The sequence below is a fragment of the Nomia melanderi genome, chromosome 4, assembly GCF_051020985.1.
Source record: "Nomia melanderi isolate GNS246 chromosome 4, iyNomMela1, whole genome shotgun sequence".
Lineage (NCBI taxonomy): Eukaryota > Metazoa > Arthropoda > Insecta > Hymenoptera > Halictidae > Nomia > Nomia melanderi.
The window spans coordinates 14,315,296-14,339,290 of NC_135002.1; the positions used below are offsets into that span (position 1 = coordinate 14,315,296).

Genomic DNA, 23,995 nt, shown 5'->3' on the forward strand with positions numbered 1-23,995 from the left:
ATATTCCTTGCTACTAATTTTTTCATTGTTATATTAGCGCAGGGACGACAAAGATCGCATTAGAACGACAAAGTCCTTGCAAAATAAAAGGAGCAGGCTATAGTACCTGTTTGAATACAATAGAGTATAAAGCATTGTTGAACACACAAGATACACTTTTATTTATGTAAGTTATTTGAATAATGGCATTGTTGTATGTAATGCTATTATAATACATTATATATTACGCCTGACATCGTAAGCAATAAACATCATTGATAATTATGATGTACATTATATATTACACATTCGATGAAAAATAGCAAGTATCCTTATGCTTCTGAGTGACAGTGTAAATGGAACTACAGCTCTTCAGTAGCATATTCTCTAATAGTAATACTTGTCGCTATATCAACTAGATACCGTCGCTATAGAGAGTCATTCCATGGTGCTCTAGAAAACGCAAAGCTGACAACAACTCTCTAATAGCTGAGAAGTAGATCTATTAGCTAAAGAGGCTACGGGATCTGATCTTTTATCGGATATCGAGATACCATTCACGGAGTTGTTAAGTGTTCTTGAACGCTATCTTCGCAAGAAAACGTGTTAACCCTTTGCCCTATTATATATGGTAACATTTGTGAAAAATATATTAAGTCCAGTTTAATTAACTTGAATATGTTTCAATTGTGGAAAAATAAATAATACCTTTTCTTGTTACTGAGACGTATAGACATGTGAGAACTAATCTTTTTTGCTTTTAATCTTGTCAATTTTTCTTTTTCTTTTTTTTTTTTATAAGATTATCGTTACTAATCGTCTGAGTAAATATTTGAAAGATTGGCAGCGAATATCGTTACATTTATAGTTAAAAAATATGTTACAAACAATTGAATGTTATTTCTAGCAGTCTTTAAACAATGAAATACTAAACGCAGTTAACGAATAATTTAATCCTCTCACAAATGCAAAATTGTCCTGCATTCGTCTCTTGGTCTCAAATTGTTTATTCAAGTATTAATTCTACGATAAATAATTTTGAAAACCTAATTATACATACATATATATTACAACTATTGAAACATGCATCGGTGGATTTTTTCGAACACCGTTCTCGGGAATTCAAATCGTAAGGAAACTAAATATAAATATTTCAAAAAGTGAAGAAAGTAAACTGAACACGCAATAAAATTCTTTACTGCGTTAAAGTCTCCCAGTGGAAAGAATCCTGCAATACCGAAACCATTTTTGGCCCCACGTTTATTAATATTTTTCCGCATGTTTTACGAGTACATAACGCGAGCTCCTAAAGTTTGACGGACGGCAACTTTTATCAACGCCCTGTAGGAATGGCGAGTATTTTCTGTTTGCTCGTGTTCGGTACTTAAAACGGATTCCGTCTGCAATTTCGATTGCATTATAGGAGCTCGCCACGAACGGGAAATGGTAAACGATATTTACGATTCGGTTGAAATATTCCGGCCCGCGGACTGAATGATCGATAAATTGACGGTGTGCGTATTTTTCAGGACGAGAAGGACTTATCGGCAGCGGACGCGGAGGGTGTATGGTCGCCGGATATCGAGCAGAGCTTCCAGGAAGCTCTCACTATATATCCGCCATGCGGTCGACGCAAAATCATCCTGTCCGACGAAGGGAAGATGTACGGTGAGTCGAGCAATTTCCTGGCAAATCTCTTTCCGATGTTTTCCTTGAGAGAAATGTAACGATAACGTTCGAAATTATTCGAATTGTTTCTGTCCGTGCATTTCAACCTTTTAACTGTGTATTTTCCAAATGTGAGCATTCACAAGAGCGTAATTCGAGACGAATTAACACTAAAACTCCCGAGCAATTGGAGTGACTTATTTCTAAGTTTTTATACAAATTAGAACAATATATTTCTTGAGATTTGATGGATCCCTTATTGTTGTGTCTACACAAATACACAAATTTATTTCAGAATTTCTCGCCAAAGCCTTGTCATAATTTAAATACTTGCAAACTAAATATTCTGTAATGGGTTAATTTGTCTCGTCTGGTAGTTTTAGTGTTAAATTAATATAACACTGTAAGAAGATACACTTTAATATTGCACGGTTTGTAATGGTATGGGCATCATAGGTTGACGAAACAAAAATTGTTTATTCAACTGTGTTTTGCGCGGTGAAATTATTTATTTCTAAAATCATTTAGGATATTTAACGTTTTCAAGATATCAATAATTGCGAAATCGGAAAACTGAAATCTGTCATTTTGAAGGTGCGGTTGTGTTAATGAATATATTTTCTGCATCTAACATACGAGTAGTTATTAAGAGAGTCGCTTATGTTTAATGAAACACTTTCTGCGAGCGGCAATAAAACTCTTAGAATCTTTTCCTTTCGAATTAATGGAAATCTTATATCGCCGGAAATTAGTGGAATAGTTCCGTGTGATTCCACCGAAAGGAAAATCCTCGTTTGCAAGTAACGTCGCGACGGAGGAAAGTATCCTTCCCGTGAGTACCTACAGGGCCGTTGCGTTCCACGTACGCGACGGCAGAAACGTCCAGGCGGGCGTCGTTATTGCTCGATGCTGAGGTCAGTCTACGTGACCAACCAGATATTGCCTGCTACGACCACGGGTACCACCGTAGTCACCACCATTAACCGCCCTCAGCTCTCTACCAGGGCAATAATGCCACGCCTCGAAAGATACCCCCTTGACCAACATCTTTGTCCCAATATTATTTACCATCTCCCTCGTCCGTTAACTCATTTGCATCATACGAGAAAATGAAAAGTGTACCCGTTACAGCAAATTTTGTGCATTAAACCTACATTGGGTAGACCTAACTGAAGCAGATTATTTTCTGTGCGACAGTAAAAAGAAATAAAGATGTTGAAACGTTAGTAATAAAAAACGAAAGAGAATTTTTTAAAGGTATAAGCCACTGGAGATCTCAATAAATCTCAATGAATAGTCGATTTGATCGCTCGGTAATTCTAGTATTAAGGAAAGAAAAAAAAATAACGTTAATGGGTTAACAACTGCACCGACGAGCTGGAGAAACCAATGAGTTCGCGTGCGCGCCGGTAGCCGAATATCAACGCAATCGAGGGCCGTTTATATCGCATAAAACGATGTCCAGGTATTTCGTTACAGAGCTATCCCCTGACAAAGGACTTGGAGTTGGTTAATGACTATTTAGGAACGACCCAGTCGAGACAGAACGCGTGAGAACCGACTCGCCTACCCCGGTTTCATAGTGTCCAGTGTGATGCGATTTCGCGGAGTGAATCAACTGAATGACCCATAAACCCATGGGTACATGTACAAGCACACACGACACCGTGTAAGTCCTGAGTGGTCGAACGTGCTCGCGAGTAACAGACGTCTATACGTGTTCCCCGGTGGTCAGATAAACGCGAGAGTGTAATCTCACCGTGTTACGGTGTGCCCTTCAATATACCGGGTGTTCGGATATTTTTGCCCGCCCCTTAGAATCATTTCTTTCGTGAATTTTCGTCGTATATATTTTTCATGGTCATTTTTAGGTGTAACGGAGAAAACAAATACAGGGTGTTTCTGAAATTATATTATGATCGGGGAGAGATGTGTTAGAGGAAGTAAAAAATTAAGTAGAAAATGTCGAATAACATTTTTTCCATTGGCGTCTTCATTTTCGAGATAATCTCGTTTGAACTCGAGCGTGTCTGCTATTCAATAGAAATTTACTGATATGTTCATAATTTCAAAAATTAGAATTACACGTAAGACGAGACAAAATAAAGAAAAATATTTAATAAAGTTTTTTAATAATATTCGTCAGTCATTTTTATCGCGATATTCGCACCTTTGATTGTTTTCCATTAAGCAACATTAACCAAGAATCGAATGCCGTATCAAAGTATAAGTACATTCATGTTTTTGAGTAAGAGCAACAAGAAATATTCCATTAATAATTCAATTATTAATTGAATAACACGTTATGTTACATACTTAAGTAATTTGTGATATTCACTTAATAAGTAAGAAAAAAGCAAAATATTGAAAAAAGTTACTTAAAAATACTCGTCGATCACTTTTATGGCGATACTTGCATCTTCGATTTTTTCCCATTAAGCAACATCGAACAAGAACCGAATAAAGTGTACACGAGGTTTCACCCGCTACCGTTAAGGATCAGGTGGGTTAGCGAGCGTACGACTTATCTGTTTAAATACGTCCCGAGGCGGTGCACACCCGCCCGTGTTTAAACGGTCAGCTACCTGATGATTATAGTAGCTACCTCGCACAATCGCGGAAGTTTCTAGTGAACCAACTACGAAATCACTTCAAATCTTTACTCGAAACATTGTTTCCTCGGCGCATTTTCCTTGCACAAATATTTTAACAGTTTTTCAACGGAACAAACGAGAATTTTCATCGTACGAATTCCTCGCGGCGAAATTGTAGCGTTTTCAATGCAAAACAATTCTACAAGAATAGAAGTCGATTTATTGAAATTAATCGAAATTAAACTCATCAACATTTTAGAGTAGCGATTTCGAAAGTTATAAGAATTAAACTTTAAAATTCAGTTTTTGACGAAAAATGATTTTTTATTTCGAGATATTTATGTGTGTGTGGAATATCATTCGGTTTTATGATAATATTAATGAATTGTAAAAATGGCAAAAGTTAAATGATCTTAATCTGTCAACCAGGAAAATCAAATTTACTCTTCATTTATAATACATTTCTTTTTTGCACCCCTTTCCTTTCTCATTTATTCGACTAGCAATTCTTATACTTTATTGGATCACAATACGCGTCATAACGCAAAGTACGTTGTATCAACGTTTATCAATACAAAACATTGATCGTATTCATTTGATTCGTCTTTAGTTATATCTTGCTAAATATTTATGCTCAAAATATTATCTTCTTAACGCTTCGACTACTGTATTAATCATAGAGCTGACACAATTCATTGTCCAAATTGGCAACTAAACGTTTCCTAATGATGTATTAAACGAATAAGATTTCTTTAGCATTTGAAATATATAGAAGAAGATGAAAAGAATAAGCTCTATAATAAATCTCAACAGTAAAGTTCTTGTTGCGTTTTTTATTGAATAATTTATTTTCATTCGGCATAACTTGTATGAACAATAGTTCAGCAGCCAATGCGTCAATAAGTTAACCCATTGCTCTCGTATATCATACTGGAGATGACAATACAAATTTGTTACGGAACGTTGGAAACTGTTTGAAAAAGTATCACACTTTAAAAGATTATAAAAATTAAATTATATTATAATAATTCATTCCTCTACAAATAAATAGAAGTTTACACCCAACAACCTTGAAAATAATTCGAGTGCAAAGGGTTAAAATTCGCGACATGAAGCCCCTTGCTGCAAGGTGAAGTTGAAAGTCGAGGCAAAGAAAACGGAACGGAAAGAGAAAATCGCAAGGAGAAGCAATTCACGAGAAATTTGCAAGAAACGATATTTACGGAATTCGCCGCGGAACACTGACCCTTGTGGAAGCAGTTACACGCCGGGGCTTCAATCCAAAAACGTTCTTAGACCGCAGCCGCGCGGTTTTTCTTTTCTAGTACACCGGTAAGAAACGCTAAACACTCCTCTAAGCGGCCCTCCATGCTTCAGAGAGCGCACATCCTTCTATTTCTGCCGGTTTATTGGATACCGGACGAAAGGACGCGGTTTCTTTTAGCTTTGTCGAAGACAGCCCGGCCCCTGTTCACCCGAAAACAGTGTAGAAAAAGTTTCTTAGCTGGGGTTCAAGTACCTTGTACTGTATCATTCGCGATCTCTTTCTTCGAGCAATGCTACTTTGCATTGGCTTCTGTAACAGTTTGAAAGCTGTGGTACTGATTGAATCTATTCTTCGGTAATTCTGTTGCTGTCGATGAAAAGCGGTTGAAGGAACTCGTTTTCGCACTCCAATTTTTTTGTTTCTTTTTGTAATTCTGTGCTTTCTTTCGCGGATGTAATAAAGTGTTTCGGTATTAGTGTCAACATAATCTTATTTTGATAGAATTTACTTTGTGAATGATTAATTTGAAGAAAGAGAAACGCAATACTGAAAAATTAATGGGTAAAATAAACAAGCAACCATGAGAAAGTATCATGATTGATTTACTGAATTATTCTGTAATATTGCTTCATAATATTCAGATATTTGTGTTATACAAATTCAGTCTTAAAAATTCAATATCACCCAGCGAAGCTTTGTTTTCACTGTAAGGACTAAACTTTTACTTGACTTTGATTTTACAAATTAAGATAAAGAGATGTGCTTTTTATATAATGTTATTAATATCAATTTCTTTGTAACCGTTTACAAATACTCTTTTCTTCAGTTCATCTATAATCCTTACTGCCCCCAAAATTTCCCGTTAAATCAATTTAATAATACATATTAAACACAATCAACGAAACTTCTCTAGACCAAAAGAATTTTACTCTATTTTCAACTCATAGCCAATCAGTTTGTTGTTTTAGTTAAAGAATGCGAAAATAAGACGCAATATAAGATCAATGCGAATGTTTGCGAGAGGAGTAAGAACGTCAGCGTTGATGTCGGCCGTCCACCGGATGGAAATAGAGGATAACGAGGCGCGAAAATCGCTTAACGCGATTGGCCATCGATCCTAAGGGAAACTTATCTTGCCCGTTGCTCACTCGCCGAGCCAATAAAGGATCCCTCGGCCTTTCCTCAGGATTAAATATCTCGGGGCAATTTACCTCCTTCGACCTCTCGCTACGTCCTCCCTTTCGCCGCTTCTCTCTCTCTCTCTCTCTCTCTCTCTCTCTCTCTCTCTCTCTCTCTCTCTCTCTTTTTCTCTTCTTTTCCCATCGGAACGTCGACGCCCACACCGTGATTTCTCCGCAAAAGACCGATCGTTTCCGCGGCGAGAGAACGTAAAAGAGAAGCAACCGAAGGAAACGAGAATCTGTTCCCTATCGTGAAACGTTATCACGCGTTCATCACTTTTATTATCTGTTCCCTGGTCTGGATCTATGTTTCACTTCTCGATTCATCTATTTTGTGTTTTTTTATCATAATAAATGCACCATTTGTGGTTGCTCAAATTATTTTGAATTCCACGGCGTTCAGTTTTTAGTTTTAAAAATGCACAATTAAAAAGATTCTATGTTTAATATCAAATTTGATGTGATATAATTGAACATGAAATGTTCGAATGAAATAGTTCCACCCCTTGATTCGTATTAAAAGTTTAATTTGATTAAAAAATTGAATTAGTTTGTCATACAGATAAAATAAGATGAAACTCATTTTTTATATCGTTTCGAGTATCTCTTCTTAGTGGACTGTGAAAGGATAAAAATAGATTCGATCCCTTATTAGGTACATTCGCTTCGTATCGAGGACAATTGTTCGTTCGAGGTTATCATGGACTGATCGCTATCGCAAATCAACCCTCTGTCGGGGTGCTCGTAAAGTTAATTTCCCTGTAATTCGCAGCGAAGGGCGGGAGGATGACTGACAGAACGGCGGCCGGCAGCTTTGTCGATTGCCGTCCTCCTTGTACTCGTCCGTGAGCCCGTCGCTGTCTGCGAAGCGATGCCGAATTAAGTTTCGTTTTCATAGAGCGGTCGCGGGGCCAAGATTCAATTGCCATCCGCGGGCTTTTCCTGCGGGGCGCTTTCGAAAATTAAGCGACATTGTGCCTTGATGAATGGAATTTAATCCCGTGTCTGTTCAAAAAAGACCCAAGAATCGAGAAAGGTTGCCCACTGTGTCTGGTGAAAGCCGCGATCGTTCCGTGGCACGAGTTTCTCGCGGCAAATTGAAAATATCAATGTTGCCGAATAGTTTTCCTCTGTACACGAGAATAAAATTTGTAAAAAATTGGATTCCGTCTGTTACATTAAATTGGACACAAAGGAAAAATAAATTGTGCATATTGAGAGTCTAGAATGAATAATTAACCCTCCGCCGGCAATATGGAGTATTTATGGTCCTGTCGGAAATTTTATTGTTTCATTTTTTTTTTAACGGAGGAGTTGCACTGTCTGGGTTTACCACCTAAAAAATCTTGTATCTTGATTTTTAATTTTTGTCACAAAATGATATGAAGATTTGGCTAAAGTGTTATTTACACGTTAAAAAAAGGACTATAATAAATATTTTCGAATTTTTGCAGATTATTACAGAATTCACAACAATAATAAATCGAGTCTGGCCATAAAACGTCCATATTGCTGACCGCGTTAATGAAAAAGCATATTGCTGGCGGAGTGTTAATGGACACCGGATATGTATGGAAACACTGATTTTTATAGGACACTTCTGAAAAAGGATTAATAGAAACTTCAATATTTTTGTTGAGACCTTCAAAAAGTTATTGGCACTTTGTAAACCATACTTTTTTATTAGATTTTTTTAATTGTGTTTTAATCCGCTTTTTGCAAATTTATGCGTAGAAAGCATACAAAAAAAATATAAAATACGAAACTAGTTATTGTAGTCGAAATTTTCATAGTACTTCCAGAAATTATGTTACATTGCACTACAAAAATTAATTACCAAATTTCATCCAATTTAAGTAGTTCTTAAAATACTCAACGAAACATACTCACCCCCTTTGGCTTAGTAAAATATCTTCATCCTTCACCCTTCGTCATGAATAAAAAAGAACATATACGAATATCTTTGTGTGAAATACATTCTCAGTATCATAAAAAGTGCTGTAATTTATTAACAAAGAAAACTCAATGAACTTTCCAATGGATGTAATACTATAATAAAGAGATTGCACAATTTTTTTATATTATTCCACAATCTTATCGAGATAAATAAAACCCTCCGATATGCGAAGATCGTGTTCCGTTGCGTTGCATTTCCTTTAAACGAGAAGAGGAAAAGGCGGAGGGCTTCTGGGACAAGGGAAATAGACAGAGACAGAGGTAGGGACCGCGAATGTGGTATGAGACAGGGTTGTGTAAGGGGTGGAGAAGGCAGTGTCCAGTTATTGACCGGCGGAAGGAGAGTGTCTCAGCCACCTCCGACGCTTTCCCTCCCAATTCTGAAACCGTCCTCTCTTCCACGGATCCAGACAAACGAACTTCGAAAACCTTCGAGGGCCATCGCCATAGAAAAAGGTATCAATTTGTGCTGGATGCTCGAGTAGAGGCAATCGTTCTGGTGAACTACCCTACAACTATTCTCCTTTGTACTTTTGTTCCCGTTCTCTATAACCAAATATTGTATTCTTTAATCATTTATATGAAACATGTACTGCACATTTATTTTAGGGGTATATTATTAATAAACTTGATTAACTATGATTTCGTTAGGAACTCTATGTACTTCGAGGTTTTATTAATTATTATTAAAACAGTTTACAAATAATTTAATATCATAAAATTATAAGACTCACTGTCTATCAACATTTCTACATTTTTGGAGACGTATACTTTATTGTATTCTTTATTTATTCTATTACACTCCGGTTTATTACATTTGTTCTCAATTTAAACCGTGCTACCACGAAATTAATAACAAAAGAAAGAGAAGTGTAAGTTAGCGATTTCTTAAAAGTCGAGAAGGGTAGGGTAACGCGGTGACAAGAATTTCGAGGTTTAAAGAGATTCGGGAACGTTCCTCCGGCAATTTCGATCGCTCTTTCATCTTTCCGAGGCGATGGCCAGCGGTCCCCTAGGGCCTACGTCCTATCGCAAGGACGTCCATTCCGCTCTTCTCCTGTGCGGGGCAACGATTGCCAGGGACTCTTCCTTCCTTGATATCCGATCCAATAATCCGATACCGAGACGTCGTTGAAGCGTGAAATTATGAGCATTGACACGGTGCCGTGGATTCTTCTTCGGTGGATCGGATGCGGCGTTGAGGTTGAAGGGACACGAAACAAGTTGCAAAAAGATGAAACTGTCCCCGAAGGATCGTAAACGTAGCTCGAACCTTTTCCGGCTAGTCGGTGATTTTGATGAATAACGTTCGAACGGGTTGTACGGTTTTCTTGCCATCAAAGCGCTGAAAAGTGTTACTAGATTCTCTAAGATATTCTTGAAAAATTTTGAACAAATTTTTGTTGAAATAGAGAGATGATTTATACTAAAATATAATTGTGGCAATTTTGTAATTTCAATTGATTTCAGTCATTTTATTTGACATGTTACAATTTACGCAATGTTCAAACTCTTTCCGAATTAACTTTGTTTAAAGCTTTCTTATGTTACCAGCTATTTGTAAGCGTGGATTTATTATAATTTTCATGTATTAATCTTATTAAGTTTTTTATTATTTTGCTCAAATCTGTTTTACGCGATACTTCACTCGAGAATTTATTTCCTAAATATTAAATAAATTTGTGCTTGAATGGTGGAAACACGCAGAAACACAGTTCGAACCACAACAAACAAATCGAGACTAGTATACTTATTAATTACTGCTTATTAATTATAACCTAGGTGTGTAACAATACCGTGAAGCAATTTAATTATCGAGAAATCATTTGATCAAGGAAAGCTGGTAATACAGTACCATCACAAAATTATTACAAACAGTAATAATAATAGATTACCGTATCGCCCAATTGTACCAGAGAACATATGTACTCCACAATCTTCATCCTAACTATTTCCAATCATCATTTCATGATCTACATTATCTTATATTTTTACCACGATTACATCCATTTAACATTAGAAGTACCAGGCGGATCAAACTCACTCATTTTAGAATTTTTATTCTGCAAGTATTCAAATTATGAAAACGCATTTATTAAAGATTATAAAAAAAATTTATGCACTTGTACAGATACAAGAATAACAGTCCCCTCAAATCTCAAAAAATGTATTGTCCCAATTGTTAAAAAAAGATTAGAAACAAGTCACTCTAATTGCTCGTGTAAATAGTTTCAGTGTTAACCCGCGTCAATCCATCTCAAGCTCAATAGAACTACAAGATCTTTATTACCCAATGCGTTCCCATTTGTTCAACATCATCGGCACGTGTACACAATAAACACGTAAATAAACCGAGGACCGCGATGAGTATGGTAAATAGCTCGAAACTATTTGCGACAATAGCGGCGCGTTTGCTCGAAATAAAGGTTCGCTGGTTTTAAAGGCAAGGAGGGAGGCACGTTAAAAACCGAATCCGTTGATGATGTTACTTTTATTAGAGACCGCCCCCGTGCATCCCCGTAGGGTGATACAATGGCGGCACGTCGCGGCGTAGCGGTTTCTGCGTCCGACGGATGTCGTGCTCTCCCAGCGAGAGGACAAAACGACGAAGGTGGCGGCGAAATGTTAGACGCGATGCTGCTGCGTTCGGTAGCAGGCGTCGGACAACGACGTTGGACCTCGGGTCGCCTTCTCGACGGGCAGCTATTATACGCTCGAGTTTAATTAAACTCCGTGAGATGTCAAAGGACTCGGCCATGCCGGCAAGACGGACAATGCGGACGCAGATTATTACATCCCTCCTCGTCGTGTCCTCTCTCCTCCTTGTCTGCGTGTGTGCCCTATTCTCTATCCCTCTCTCCATCCCTCTCGGCCTCTCGCGCTTTCTCTCTAGTCCTCTCTTTCCGTCTCGTCCCGTTCTAGTTCGTCGCTTCCCAGTGGAACGTATACATGGAACATCTCCCTGCGAATACTTCGAATCACTTTTAACACGCTTCTTTATTTACGTTTAATAAAAAAAAAAACGCCTTTTTGTGAGTGGGAGTGGGGAGTGGAAAATACCATCGGAATTATTAATCTCTTGTTCTGAACTTTCTGTCGCAGCTGGTTGGGATTATTTTGTTGTTAACACGTTCGCCACCAGCGTTTATTTTGGTGACGGTCTCCTCAATTATAATATTTTCTTCAATCTAATAAACCTCCTGAACAAGATATTAGATAAATGGAACTGAAACGAGTCATTGAGTTCCGAAACATAAATGTCGTAGTTTATAATTTCTAATAACAATATCTATGCAATTAATTTCATTTTCATTATGTAAAATATAGAATTACGGCTGTCACAAATATGCGACGCTGGTAGCGAACGTGTTAATTTATTGTGAGAAAGGAGAATTCTTTTGTTGTTTTGTATTTAAGATTTATTATGATGGTTAATAGTTTTGAGAAAAAAATTATATGTTTTAATGTTTAAGAATTAAATGATGTTTATAAGTGTTGTATTATGTTTGAAGGTTTTGTTACCGAAGTTGATGTGATATTATAAAGCAAGGGGTTAAGGTTGTATATTGGATGGTGGAAAAAGGTTTCAGTAAATGTTTATGGAGGGATTAATATTTTCGAAGAGTAACTGTGATTGTGAAGATTAATATTTTGAAGAATAGATCATGCATTTATTCGAGTTGTTTACAGAACAAGACTCTTGTGTAAACATGTATAACATCATAAAAACAAGATTTAATTGAAATAAGTTTGTATCGTGTAAATCGTTTGCAAATCATTTTTCATTCGAATTAAAAGATTTGAATAAAGTTTCTTTTGGTTAAGTGCGCAGCCTGTGCGAAAGCGGAGAGGTGGGAGGTGCATTATTGGATTTCTCTGCTGCGAGCCCTCGTTCCCGATAAATACAATAAAAAAGTTCTTGACTGGAATATAAGTAGCGTTAACAGTGGAAGACAAGAAAATGAGAGGCTCCAAAGTTTGTTCTATTTACAATCGTTTCCACCGATACGATATTCTTGATTTCATTAGTTCATAGGGAAAGATATTCACTTGAACGAATCTTGTAAATGTCATCATATTTATCGTGACACTATGTATCAAATAAACATGCGTATATTCATTACTTTGCAAAATTTAAACAAAGATATGAATTTATTACTATATTATTGAATAATTTCCTAATTATTATATCATTAAATATTACATAAAATATCATGTGAAAGCATATAAAAAATTAACGATAAAAATAACACAAAACTATTTAATAAACAATCCTATAAATAACCAATACAGTCCAACAAATTTCTACTAACAAATTCATATTTCCCGTGTTTCGACGCCATCTTAAACCTAACCTCAACAGCCCTGGATCCCTGAAAGAGAGCACGAGAAGATTTCACTCAGCTTCGCGATTTAAATGAAATGAAACATTCGAAATGCTTGGCGGCCTGATAGAAACGTCTTTACCGGGCATTTTTCGCGAGCAGCATCAGCTTCCGGCGGAATAGAAACGAAAGAAAGGGCGAGGGGGCGATGGTGTGGAAGGGGGCGGGACCGAGGAGGCAGGGAATTTCGTTCCTGCCAAGAAAGCAGCCAGGTATTTTAATTAGCGCAACTACGTCGTTTCATATTTGTACAAGCTCGAGCAGCCGGAGCTTTGACGTTCCGCGAGGTAATGAATATTAATTCGTGGTAGTTGCCTGGCACCCCCTTACATCCCCAGAAACCGTCGGACGCGCTGCCTTATATCTCCTTTCGAAGGTAAGCCAGGCCCGAGCTTTTCTTGTCTTGTTTCTTTGAGCATCCGCTACCATCCAGCCCCCACCCCCATATGCTAATTTAGGTTGCTACGGGTATTTTGCAGTCGCAATCTTTCGTTTATCTACCTCCGCGCCGCCGCGGAGAACAACCGAGGGAACCGTAAACGCTCAGAATAGACGGTATATCTGAACGTCGGACTTCCTTTTAAACTGTGCATTTTAAATATGAAACTTTCCTTCGGGATTTTGGTTACATACGGGATACAGAAATGAGATTGAACGTAGGATGGTGGTAGAGTTTCTTGGATAAGGAAGGAGTAGTTTGGGTAAACTGTTGAACTGATTTGAGGATAACTGATTTTGTATTGTAGGGCGGTTTTGATGATTTGTTTTGGTTTGTATGGTTGAACACGTGATGGATATAGAAGATGTTTGTAAGTAAATATTGAAAGGCTTCTGAACGCAGCGTTTGAAGTTGAGGGTTGAAAATATAGTGTTTGAAATATTTCAAGAACTAGAGAACGCAATAACTTGTTTCTCAAATTCTATTTTGAATTAATAGTTCGATCACATAAAGAATTAACAAAGAAGATTCAAAGTTTTTCTAACAATTTATCTTCTGTTTGGTAAATTCTTAATGCATAAAATCTATGAACTAGATTCACCTAATCACACGCTTTCATGGCGTAATTTGGAATGATCCAAGACATTCCTCAATTTAAAAGTAAAATAAATCAGAAGTTAAAAGCTAAAAACTAACGTAACATACAAACAGTGTCAAACAACTCCTCTCAAGACAAACATCGAAATTTCAATGAAAAAACAAATCAACTATTATTTGTGTCCCAAAAATCCATTGCAAAACCACAGTTATTTAACAGTTCATTCCATAATAAACATCACAGTGTAAACCAAAGAACTGCACAGCTATTTTCGCTCGGACGTAATGTAACAGCATAAAACTGCGGAGAACATGCAAGTTAGCGATAAAGACGATTGCCGTATGATATATTTCCACGAGGATATTAGACCGTTCGAGCAGCGGAGCTTCCGGATAACAGGGCTTTAGACGGCTGGGTGGGAGGGGGGGAGGCTTCCCTCTGTATTGAAATTTCTAAAGCACCATCGAATGTGTAAGCTCCTTCGAGGTTAGCTACGCTCGTTCCCGAAACCTGTGGATCGGCGCAAGCGGTCGAGTAAGACGGCTCGTAAAAGGTGCTCGTAAAATGAAAAGGGATTAAACCGGGTGGCGGAGAGGCGAGGGGGAGGGGCCAGCCGGGTTTCTCGCCGCGCGAAGGGTGATCGAAGCTGAAGGAAGGGCGAAAACCAAGGAGTGTATACTCCCGGATTTACGAGGACGATAAACGGGATTATACGCCTTCCGTAAACCTTGAAACGATCTTTCGAGTAAGCGCATAGTTTGCGTAAGACTGCTATTTCCTCCAACGGCCCCACCCCTCTAGTATCCCTTCCGTCATCCCCTAACGTCTTTGATTTCGTTTCTGACGTTTCTTCTCACTACACTCCGACCGACCTTCGACTCCATATTTTGTTCACTTTCCGTTTCATTGACAGCTTATTTTCTTTGTAGACCCTTGGGATGCATTAACATATGTATGTCGGGAGACGTGCTTGGATGTGTAATTATAGGTCGTGATAATAATAGAGTAATATCTGTAAGAATGACGTTGAAGTGTATTCTTCTGTTACATGTTTAGTTTTGTGACTTCAGTTGGTAATTGTGGATAAATGTTAATAATTAATTTAATGAGTAAATTTATTATTAATGTTGATTTATTTTGATATTGCAAATTAGCCGGCGATAACGTGTTAATTATGGTAGTTTTATTTGGGAAGTTGTAATTTCTTTGGGTGTATTGTTTTTAATACAGTATATAAGTATATGTATGAAAAGTTTTTTCAAAGAGTAGAGCTAATAAAAATAGTAACTGTTTCATTGTAAAATAATTAATTTAGCAAAGAAATTTTATTCAATTGAATTTCTATTTAATAAAGATTTATATTTGATGAAATTAGACCATTATATTTATATAATGTCCTCGGCACGTGTTACGGATCACAATTTGTTATGTAATAAACAACAATTGAATAAAACCGTTCTACCGTAAATCAGAAAAATTAAAAGAAGAATAAATGCCGCACCGAAGAGCAACATGTTTTATATCACCGAATCATTGTATGCATCAGCTACATTTATTTGCAAACATTCTGCTCAAATATTGTCTCGTTAAACAAGCCAGTTGCACTGCGATGCGTACAAATTGTTTTATTGAATTATGAGTATCTACACCGGACTGCTGCACCTTTTTAATGAATTTTCTGTTCGCCACGCGTGACGCGTTGACAGTAAATTTTACCAGGAACGGTCAAATTAACGAGAAAAATATTATCGTTGTAAAGTTCAACGAGAAATAAAGACATGCAGTTAATGTTCTACTGATTCGTTAATAAATATGATTGTGGATTTCGTTATTGTAATTACAAAATTCCATTGAATCACGTGTCTCGTCGTTCGTGAAAAATAGTTAAAAATGAAGAATGATCGACGGGAAATAAAGAAACTCAGTTAACACGCGTTTGTATTACTTAATCGTAACTGTAAATACTATTGCGGTGTCCGTTATATTAATTAGAAAATTCAATTAAACTGTGGACTTTGGCATTCATGAAAAATGGATGATAATTGTGGATGGTCAATGAGAAATGAGGAGGCTCAGTTGATATCACGTTGATACGTTACTGAATCCTAACTGTAAATATCATTATCTTCTTTATTGCCATCAGAAAATTTCACAGAGTTATATCAGGTTCAATAATAATTAACGTCGTCTCGTTTAGTATACTTTTAAAACTATTTATTTCATAAATGAATAATAATTATCTATGTTATAATTACTATATTAATTTCACAGTTTCGTAGATATAAAATCTTTTAAATTTACGTTGCTTATATTACCATGAAACAATTTCAAAAACGTATGAATACTGAAACGACATTAATTATTACTAGACTTGATGTATTTCGTTGTTTACGTGGAAGAAGGTTAGGATTACGATGAAAATAGGGTGTGAAAGTTTAGAAAAATGTCGCTGTTGGTTTAATCTGCAGAAACATCGGAGTTTCCACAGATACATCGGCGGCTTGCCGTCTCACGGACGATCAGAAATTGAATGGAAGCTCGTGGAAAGGTAAAGGCGTCCGGATAAGTTGTGGTTGTAACCGGAAAATAAATTTTCTCCCGGCAAAGCTTGCTGACGCCGGGGGTAGACACGTTCTCTCGCTCGTAGAAACCCGCACACGCGTACACGGTTTCTCACGGACGGCGTCATAAAATCCGCCACACTCGAATTCGTAGCGAATCATCTTTTTTTCCTTTTAATTACACACTCGCCTACTTTACGATTATTGCGCTAATCAATTAGTAAAGGAATTTCGTGAATGTTTTCATTAAACGGAAGATAAGGGGTTTACCTTGTTACAAACAATAATAGGGACGAATGTACAGTAAAAATGAAATGAAATTGATGTTCTACTTTTTTCCTTTTCGCGGGTATTTTCATTAAATGGGAGATAAGAATTTCACCTTTCTTGCACGCGTTCAAATTTACGTGTACAGTAAATAAAGGTAATGCGCGTATAATAAAACCGGAGTGAAGTTGGTATTCTGATTATGGGGTTTGTAAGCTGTAAAAATATTTTCTTATTTTCACAATTTTTATTAAAATTATTTGTAGTCTTATAATTGTATCATGTAACAGTACAACTCCAGTGTTTTACAAGTGTCTTTGAATAAATGATTAATGTATCGTGTTACATTATAATTAAATGAAATAATGTTGATACAAGCTTCAAGTGGTACCAGTTCACAAGTGGTGTCAACAACAGCGTATATCCACGATGTGATCGGCACAGTAGTATGGCGGATCAACGGGGGTTGTAAATCTCTGACTCAACTAATATCGTCACCGTAGATTTCTATATGTGTTATGTAGAGTTAAATGTAAAAGTATACAAAAAAAATCGTTTATATCCGTCGTATATTATTGGTGCTATAAATATTTTACGGTAGTAAATTTCTTCTAAGCGCGAAGATCCGCTCGTGTTATGTGAAAGCGTGCATCATCGACCCGCAGACTGAGTGTTAATAGGAAGGAAACTGAGAATACGCCAATGCTTCGAAGTTCGTCGCTCATTTCATATTATCTCGCTCGCTTTCGGTATGTCTTATTCACTGTTTTCGTAATGCAATCTGCTATGTGTGAATGACGGTTTCGAGAAATGGTACGTCTAGGTTGACAATTCGTGTGAGATAGGTAGTATCCTCTTCGTTTTAACCACTCACACCCGCATTCCTACCAAGGGACTTCCTTCTATCTTTATGTATAATAGTACCTACCTACCATTCCCCTCCATCCAATCTGAACCAAACAATTTTACATTCGTCAAGTCCAATCCGCCGTCCCCGCCGCGAATCCGTCCCAACGCCACAAGCCAACGGGTTAATGAATCAATAATTCACCCGATCTCCCGAACGCCACCCGCAAAACTCTCTTCCCTGAAGCCTCGCAAAGCCCCCGAATTGTTCTAACATCCGTTCAGCCCAACAAACAATCGTCAGCGAACGCGTCTCAATAAATCCACCGACACACATCCCCCAAATCCGTCTAGCAACCCGTTCCCCGCAAGGATCACGCTCGCGGATCGTCTCTTTCTCATCGCCACCCCCTGGCACTCCTTCCCCTATACCTTCGTGGACATAAACGCTCGGCCGAGTTCGCAACACGAAACACACGCGCGCCCCACACGCATATGATTTCTGGGAACCGTTGGGACTCACTGAGTTAGCGGCGCAAAAGTATGGGGGATGCTCGAACGAGGGTGGCGACGTCGGCGGGAGAAGGGGGTGCGAGTCTCGGAGCAGCGGCAAGGAGCACGAAGGCAAGAGGAAAGTGGAACGAGGAAGAAGGATACGGTGATACGGTATGGCAGGATAGTATAAGCATACGAGGCAAGCGAGCTGAAGAAGAAGAAGACAGTACAGAAAGCAAGAGAGAGACAGCTGGATGCACAGACACGGGGAATGAAAAGAGAAGCGAGCATCAGACTAGCAAGCAAGAGCGAGTGGGTAAGAGAAAGATAGACGGACAGGGATTGGTATGAAGAGAAAGGGAGACAAAGGGGTGGCGGGAGGGTGGTCGTGTGTCGAGGGCTTACAATCCCCCTTCGCCGTCCGTCCTGGGGTGGATGAGGGTTGGCAGGGGCGGACGGTGGCGAAACTATGCGAAGAATGTGCAATTAGTGAACAGAGCACGAGGTGGAGGCGCGGGTTTCAGGAGGAAGGTAGTAGGGGCTACGGTGAAGGGGGGTGGCGGTGGCGCACACGGGTCCCGGAAAGGGAGCGAGCAAGGGGGTTTCCTGGTATGGTGTGCCATGACGGCGGATCCTGAAGCCCGGAGAGGGGCGAACGGTGGGTAGCAGTAGTGGTGGTAGCGTGGAGCATCGATGGTGGTGGTACCATAGCACCGAAGAAAATGGAAAGAAAGGAAGATGGATGGAATGGCGGGCCGGGATGATAAGAAGAGAGGACTGACTTCTTGGGTAGGGGTGCGCTCGCTCGCCCAGGCTTTTGCGAGCGAGTTTGTGCGCTCCGGGGGTGGTTACGGGAGCAGGGAAGATGGGAGAGGGGGTGACCGTGTCAAGATGCGAGTGGATCCTCCTTCTGGCGCAAGGACACTTATCGACTTCTATCTTCTCTCCCCTCGTTTTTCGCTCGAGTATACACGCCCATAAGGAGCGAACCGGGCCAGGACGACCGGGAACAGCCTCTCCCGGTGTGTATCAAAGCTTTCACGGGCTTTGTATTACCTACCACGGTATTTCCTTGCTGAATGGTCTTACCGGATCAGCCCGGTTGACGATTCACTCGATGTCCGAGCAACGCTGTTGCCCGTTCGATCGCGCGCTGCCGTGCTGGCTGATGATGGACACCGGGGGAATTGTCACACCAGAAACATCGTGCGCAGTATTTTGTCAACGGTGTAGGATGAAGTTTGGAGATCCTTCAAAATGCCTCTTTCGAAAGTGAAATTTCGGTTCATGATTTTGTGAATATGTTGTTTTATTTGGTGCTTTGTTGCTTTTTATAGATTCTGGAGAGAGCTAGATAGGTCGAAGTGATCGATTTTAGGTGTTTTGTTTTATTTTTGTAAAAGTTAGGAAAATGCTTATTGGAGATTGTTGGATGTATTCTGTTATTTGTGATAAACCTTAAATATACTGCTGCAATTCTCGGGGAGTTGAGAGTAAGTGATTGATTTCGTAGTGCCTGTAATGTTAGGGGAAGATTTTAACAGTAGTAGAACGATTTTCATTGAGTTTGTAAGCCAAACCAGATGTAGGTATATTATCAGTTTTTCTTGTTATATAGTATCGTTTTCTTCGTGATTGTATCTACCATTACGGTACACCTTCTACATCGCTGATTATGAATATATCATTACTTATTGGTAACAGGAAAGAAGTTCTGAGGACATTTGAACTTTTACACTTGGTACAGAATGCTTCGTATAACAATTCAAAGTAATATTACTTTAAAACATAAATTTTCACCATGGAGCTATTATTTCCGAGAAAACCGAATGTAAAAATTTTTAAGACAACCACACTTAACTCGGTTCCAAAATTGGTAATCAGTTCGCTTGGAGGAAGTATAAAGTTATGCTTCATGGAACTTCATGTTTTTCCCATACGATTTATTGCCTAACTTTTTATAAATTCCAAGGCAATGAAAATATCGTAAAATGTTTATTGAGAATCTTTTCGACAGTAAAGTTTTAGTTGAAAATATAATGAAGAAGATCACGAAGGATAGTTTTTGGAAACGCCAGACATGAAAATGAGAAATAAAATCACTATACAAGTAAACTACGATATTAGCTTTAATACTTTCACGGCCTGGAATATTACATTCGTAAGTGGCTTTCGGGTGAGAGCCGTGTCCAATAGGAATTTCAGTTTCCAATTAGGTTCAGCTGACCAATTAAAAACTACTGGTGACTACTGATCTGGAACATGAATCAGGTACCTATATAAAGACAGTCTTCCTAGGCACACGCCAACATCAGTGTGTCTTTAGCCCCTGATAAAGCCAGCTGCAATGATGGTGAAACATTGGGAACAAATTCATATTGAACACGGCTCTCACCCGAAAGCCACTTATGAATGTAAACTATGATATTAACAAGAAAACGATAATTTTTATTTATTAAAATATAAAGAGATTGAAATAGTGAAATAATTTCCCCTTAGTAATTTAATTAATAATTTCTCATCAAACTATTTTTGTGATTTTAATAGTTGCGATTAAATTATTCTACATTTAGTAAATACACAAGTGTAATTATTATTTGCTTAATATTTTCTTTAAATTAAATAATTCTTACATTAACTTTATTAGTAAAAAATTAGATCAAATAGCTAAAACATAAATATATTCTAAATCATGTATGTGTATCGTAGAATGTTAACCCTTTAGATATGTGAATGATCGCAAATATATATTTTCCATTAATCAAACATTTCGTTGAAGCAGAGGCAATATTTTCTATTTCCAATAAGCATACAATAATTCCTGCAGCAATTATTTCAACTTGGTTCACTAAATACTTTTTCGTCAAGGATGATTGATATCGCGTTTACGGATAAATAATTTGATTATTATAAGTTTTACGATCACTGGATTGTTGATGTTTTATGTATTTATGTGAAATAGGAATATAAGATACATAATAAAATAGAAAATACGGTTACATTTAATATTGTTCCTATTCCTACAATAATATATTACAACTAGCAGTGGAAGAACATTCTTGTTCCACGCTAGTCTTTGTAAATTACAGAAAGAAAACTTTATTTCACATAAAAGTCACTGGAACTAACACACCTGTAAAAATGACTGGTTTTAGCTTTCATGTTTTACAATTATCGAGATCATAAATGTATTTACATCCGTTTACTTGAAAAACTAATGTTTGTACTTACATATATGGTATTGGAAGAGTCAAAAAGATGTCATGCTTTTTAAAGAAATTTACGGATGTAGTATTGAATTACTTTAAATAAAATGCAAGCGGTCCAAATGTTTAATACACTAATTTTCTAAATGCAAACTTGGAAGCAGATGCATTTTTCTTAGAAATACATTTTTTTAAACGATGTGCAAGATTCCCGTAGATTTGTTCATTCAATCATTTCCAACTTCTATACTCAACTTATTAAAACATTATTTGAGCACTATCAATTAATTCTCTTAAATTTCTGAATTATTCCTGAAAATATAAACAACAAAATGGACAAGTATACAACAAAATCCAATATCCTAAATTTTAAAATACCTGTCATTCAATCACCTATACCAATTACCCACTCCGATTACACCATACAAGCATCACACAGCCAATTTATCACAATCCCTTTTAACACACCAAACAATTTGTACAGTGGACATTGTAATTAAACTATATTTTCCAGAATTCTCATAAAGACAGTTTGCTTCTTTAATCTATCACTATACCTTATGTCTTACACACAGTAGTCCCAATGCCAAAAAAAATGTCAGATCAGCCGTGGAAGTTGCCATTTTCATTGTTATTTTAACACCTGGTCCTGATAGATAAGGAAAGGCGCCTTCGTGGTATTTACTGCTTGGTCAGCGTGAAAGGTGCTTTAAGCCCGCCTTTCAAGAACCCCTCGATTCGATCGCATTGCTGGACGATTGCTAATTGACTAAACGAGCTTAAACGCACTTCGGCGCTTGAAGGGCCCCGGCACAGGTCGCTGTTTGCGGAGCATCGATTAACGACGGTACTTGGCGTTAAAGACTAGAATATCCGGAGAACCACTGCAACCCTGGATCCTCAACATGTCAAAAGCGATCCCTTCCGTCAACGTCGACCAAGTGCCCAAGATCGTTGATCCGTGTACCTTTGCCAGTATGTACATGGCTATGCACTTGGTGGTCCTCCTCGAGGAGCAACTAATTGAAAGTGGATTGCCAAGAATGCTCGCAGTAGACCGTTCTAATTAATTACTCTTAAAGTATACCCACCCTGTCTCACTTATTACTCCGTAAACCAAACGGCGACCGTTCCGACGACACTATCTTATCCGTCTAATGGATCCGAAGTCGACCCTAAGATGCGTTTAATCTGCAGCACAGATTTTTTAAAGTGCTTGAGTGATAGGGGTGAGCCACACTCTATGATCTGATTTACGATTAGGTCGCCTATTTTCCTGTAAATTTATATTTTCATCGATGAGTGTGTAAAAGGTGGATGAAATTGTATTTTACTTTTTTTATGGTAAATACATTTAATTCATTGGTTAGGTATAGAATCAGCAGTTTGTTGCGTTTGACGGAGAGTGTTTCATTTCGTATGCGGTGGTAATGGATATCTATGATCAGGAAGTTAAGGTTACTCCTTTACTGGGAACAAGATTAGAGAGATAGAAGAATATAAATGGGCGTTGTTACTTTTGTATATTCTGTATTAGTGTATGATCTAATGAATATTCAATATTCAATAAGAATGTGCAATAGAATACGATCGTTTTTATTACATTTTAATTCAATAAATTGTCGATCAAGAAATTAAAATTATTTCTATTTAAAGAAAAACCCGAAATTTGTAGTAGATTAATTTTATTGTATTCGGAACTTCCCTCGATGCACTAACAAGTAATAAAAGAACGCGTTTGAGAATTAAAGAGAATTAAAAACGATTGGCCTCGGCTGTAAAGATCAAACCATTCTGGATTAGATTTAAAAAAGGAAAGAAGTGAAACATGTTTAGGGGATGCAATGGGGACAGGAAAATGAAGGTGTAGAGTATTTCCCTGGCGATTCAGCTCCGATCGAAACGAAGACCGATCGCTATGGAAGAATGGAGCTGCCACGAAAAAGATCAACGATCAATATACCACGTGCACTGCAGAGGAAAGTTACGTTACAAAGGGAGACAGTCGGATAGTGCACGAGGGAGAGGAAGAGAGGCAGGGTTAGGAAAACAAGGAAGTGGAAAGGAGACAGAGGGGGCAGTGGATGCGCGTCGCGACGAGCAATCAACGTAAATCACTTGGCTGATGCTCAATTTAACAAGAAGGGCCATTATGATCTCGAACTCGAAGTAACGAGCACGAAGAACACTTTTCTCCCTTCCTCCCTTCCTCCCTGGCTCCCTTTCGCGCACTTTGACCGCCGTTACAGAAATACATTGTCTAAAATATACATTATCGCGAAGACGGACCTACAAGTTACATGCAGCGATTGAAAATATTCTGAAAATAACTGTTTGAAGCGGTTATTACATTGTTGACCGGTCATGAGGTAACTCGTATTTGCACTTGTATTAGCTATTTCAATTTTTGAAACGCAGGACAATATAAAATATTGCAAAAACAAAATATTCAAAGCTATATAAAAGATATGTATAAATAAAGTATATTGAAGTTTATTTAGGTTGTTCCACTTTCATATTTAATTATTGCCGGTTAACAATGTGTTATCTATT

General features: G+C 37.9%; 1 protein-coding gene across 6 annotated transcripts in view; it reads left to right on the forward strand.

The window, feature by feature from the left end:
• scalloped (TEA domain transcription factor 1 homolog scalloped) overlaps positions 1-23,995 on the forward strand; it is a 238,342-nt gene that overhangs the window by 181,879 nt on the left and 32,468 nt on the right. For all 6 annotated transcript variants that reach the window (XM_031972966.2, XM_031972969.2, XM_031972967.2 and 3 more), the window contains one exon: positions 1,509-1,647. In XM_031972966.2, the coding sequence (XP_031828826.1) occupies positions 1,509-1,647 (139 nt within the window). The remainder of the gene's footprint in view (positions 1-1,508; positions 1,648-23,995) is intronic.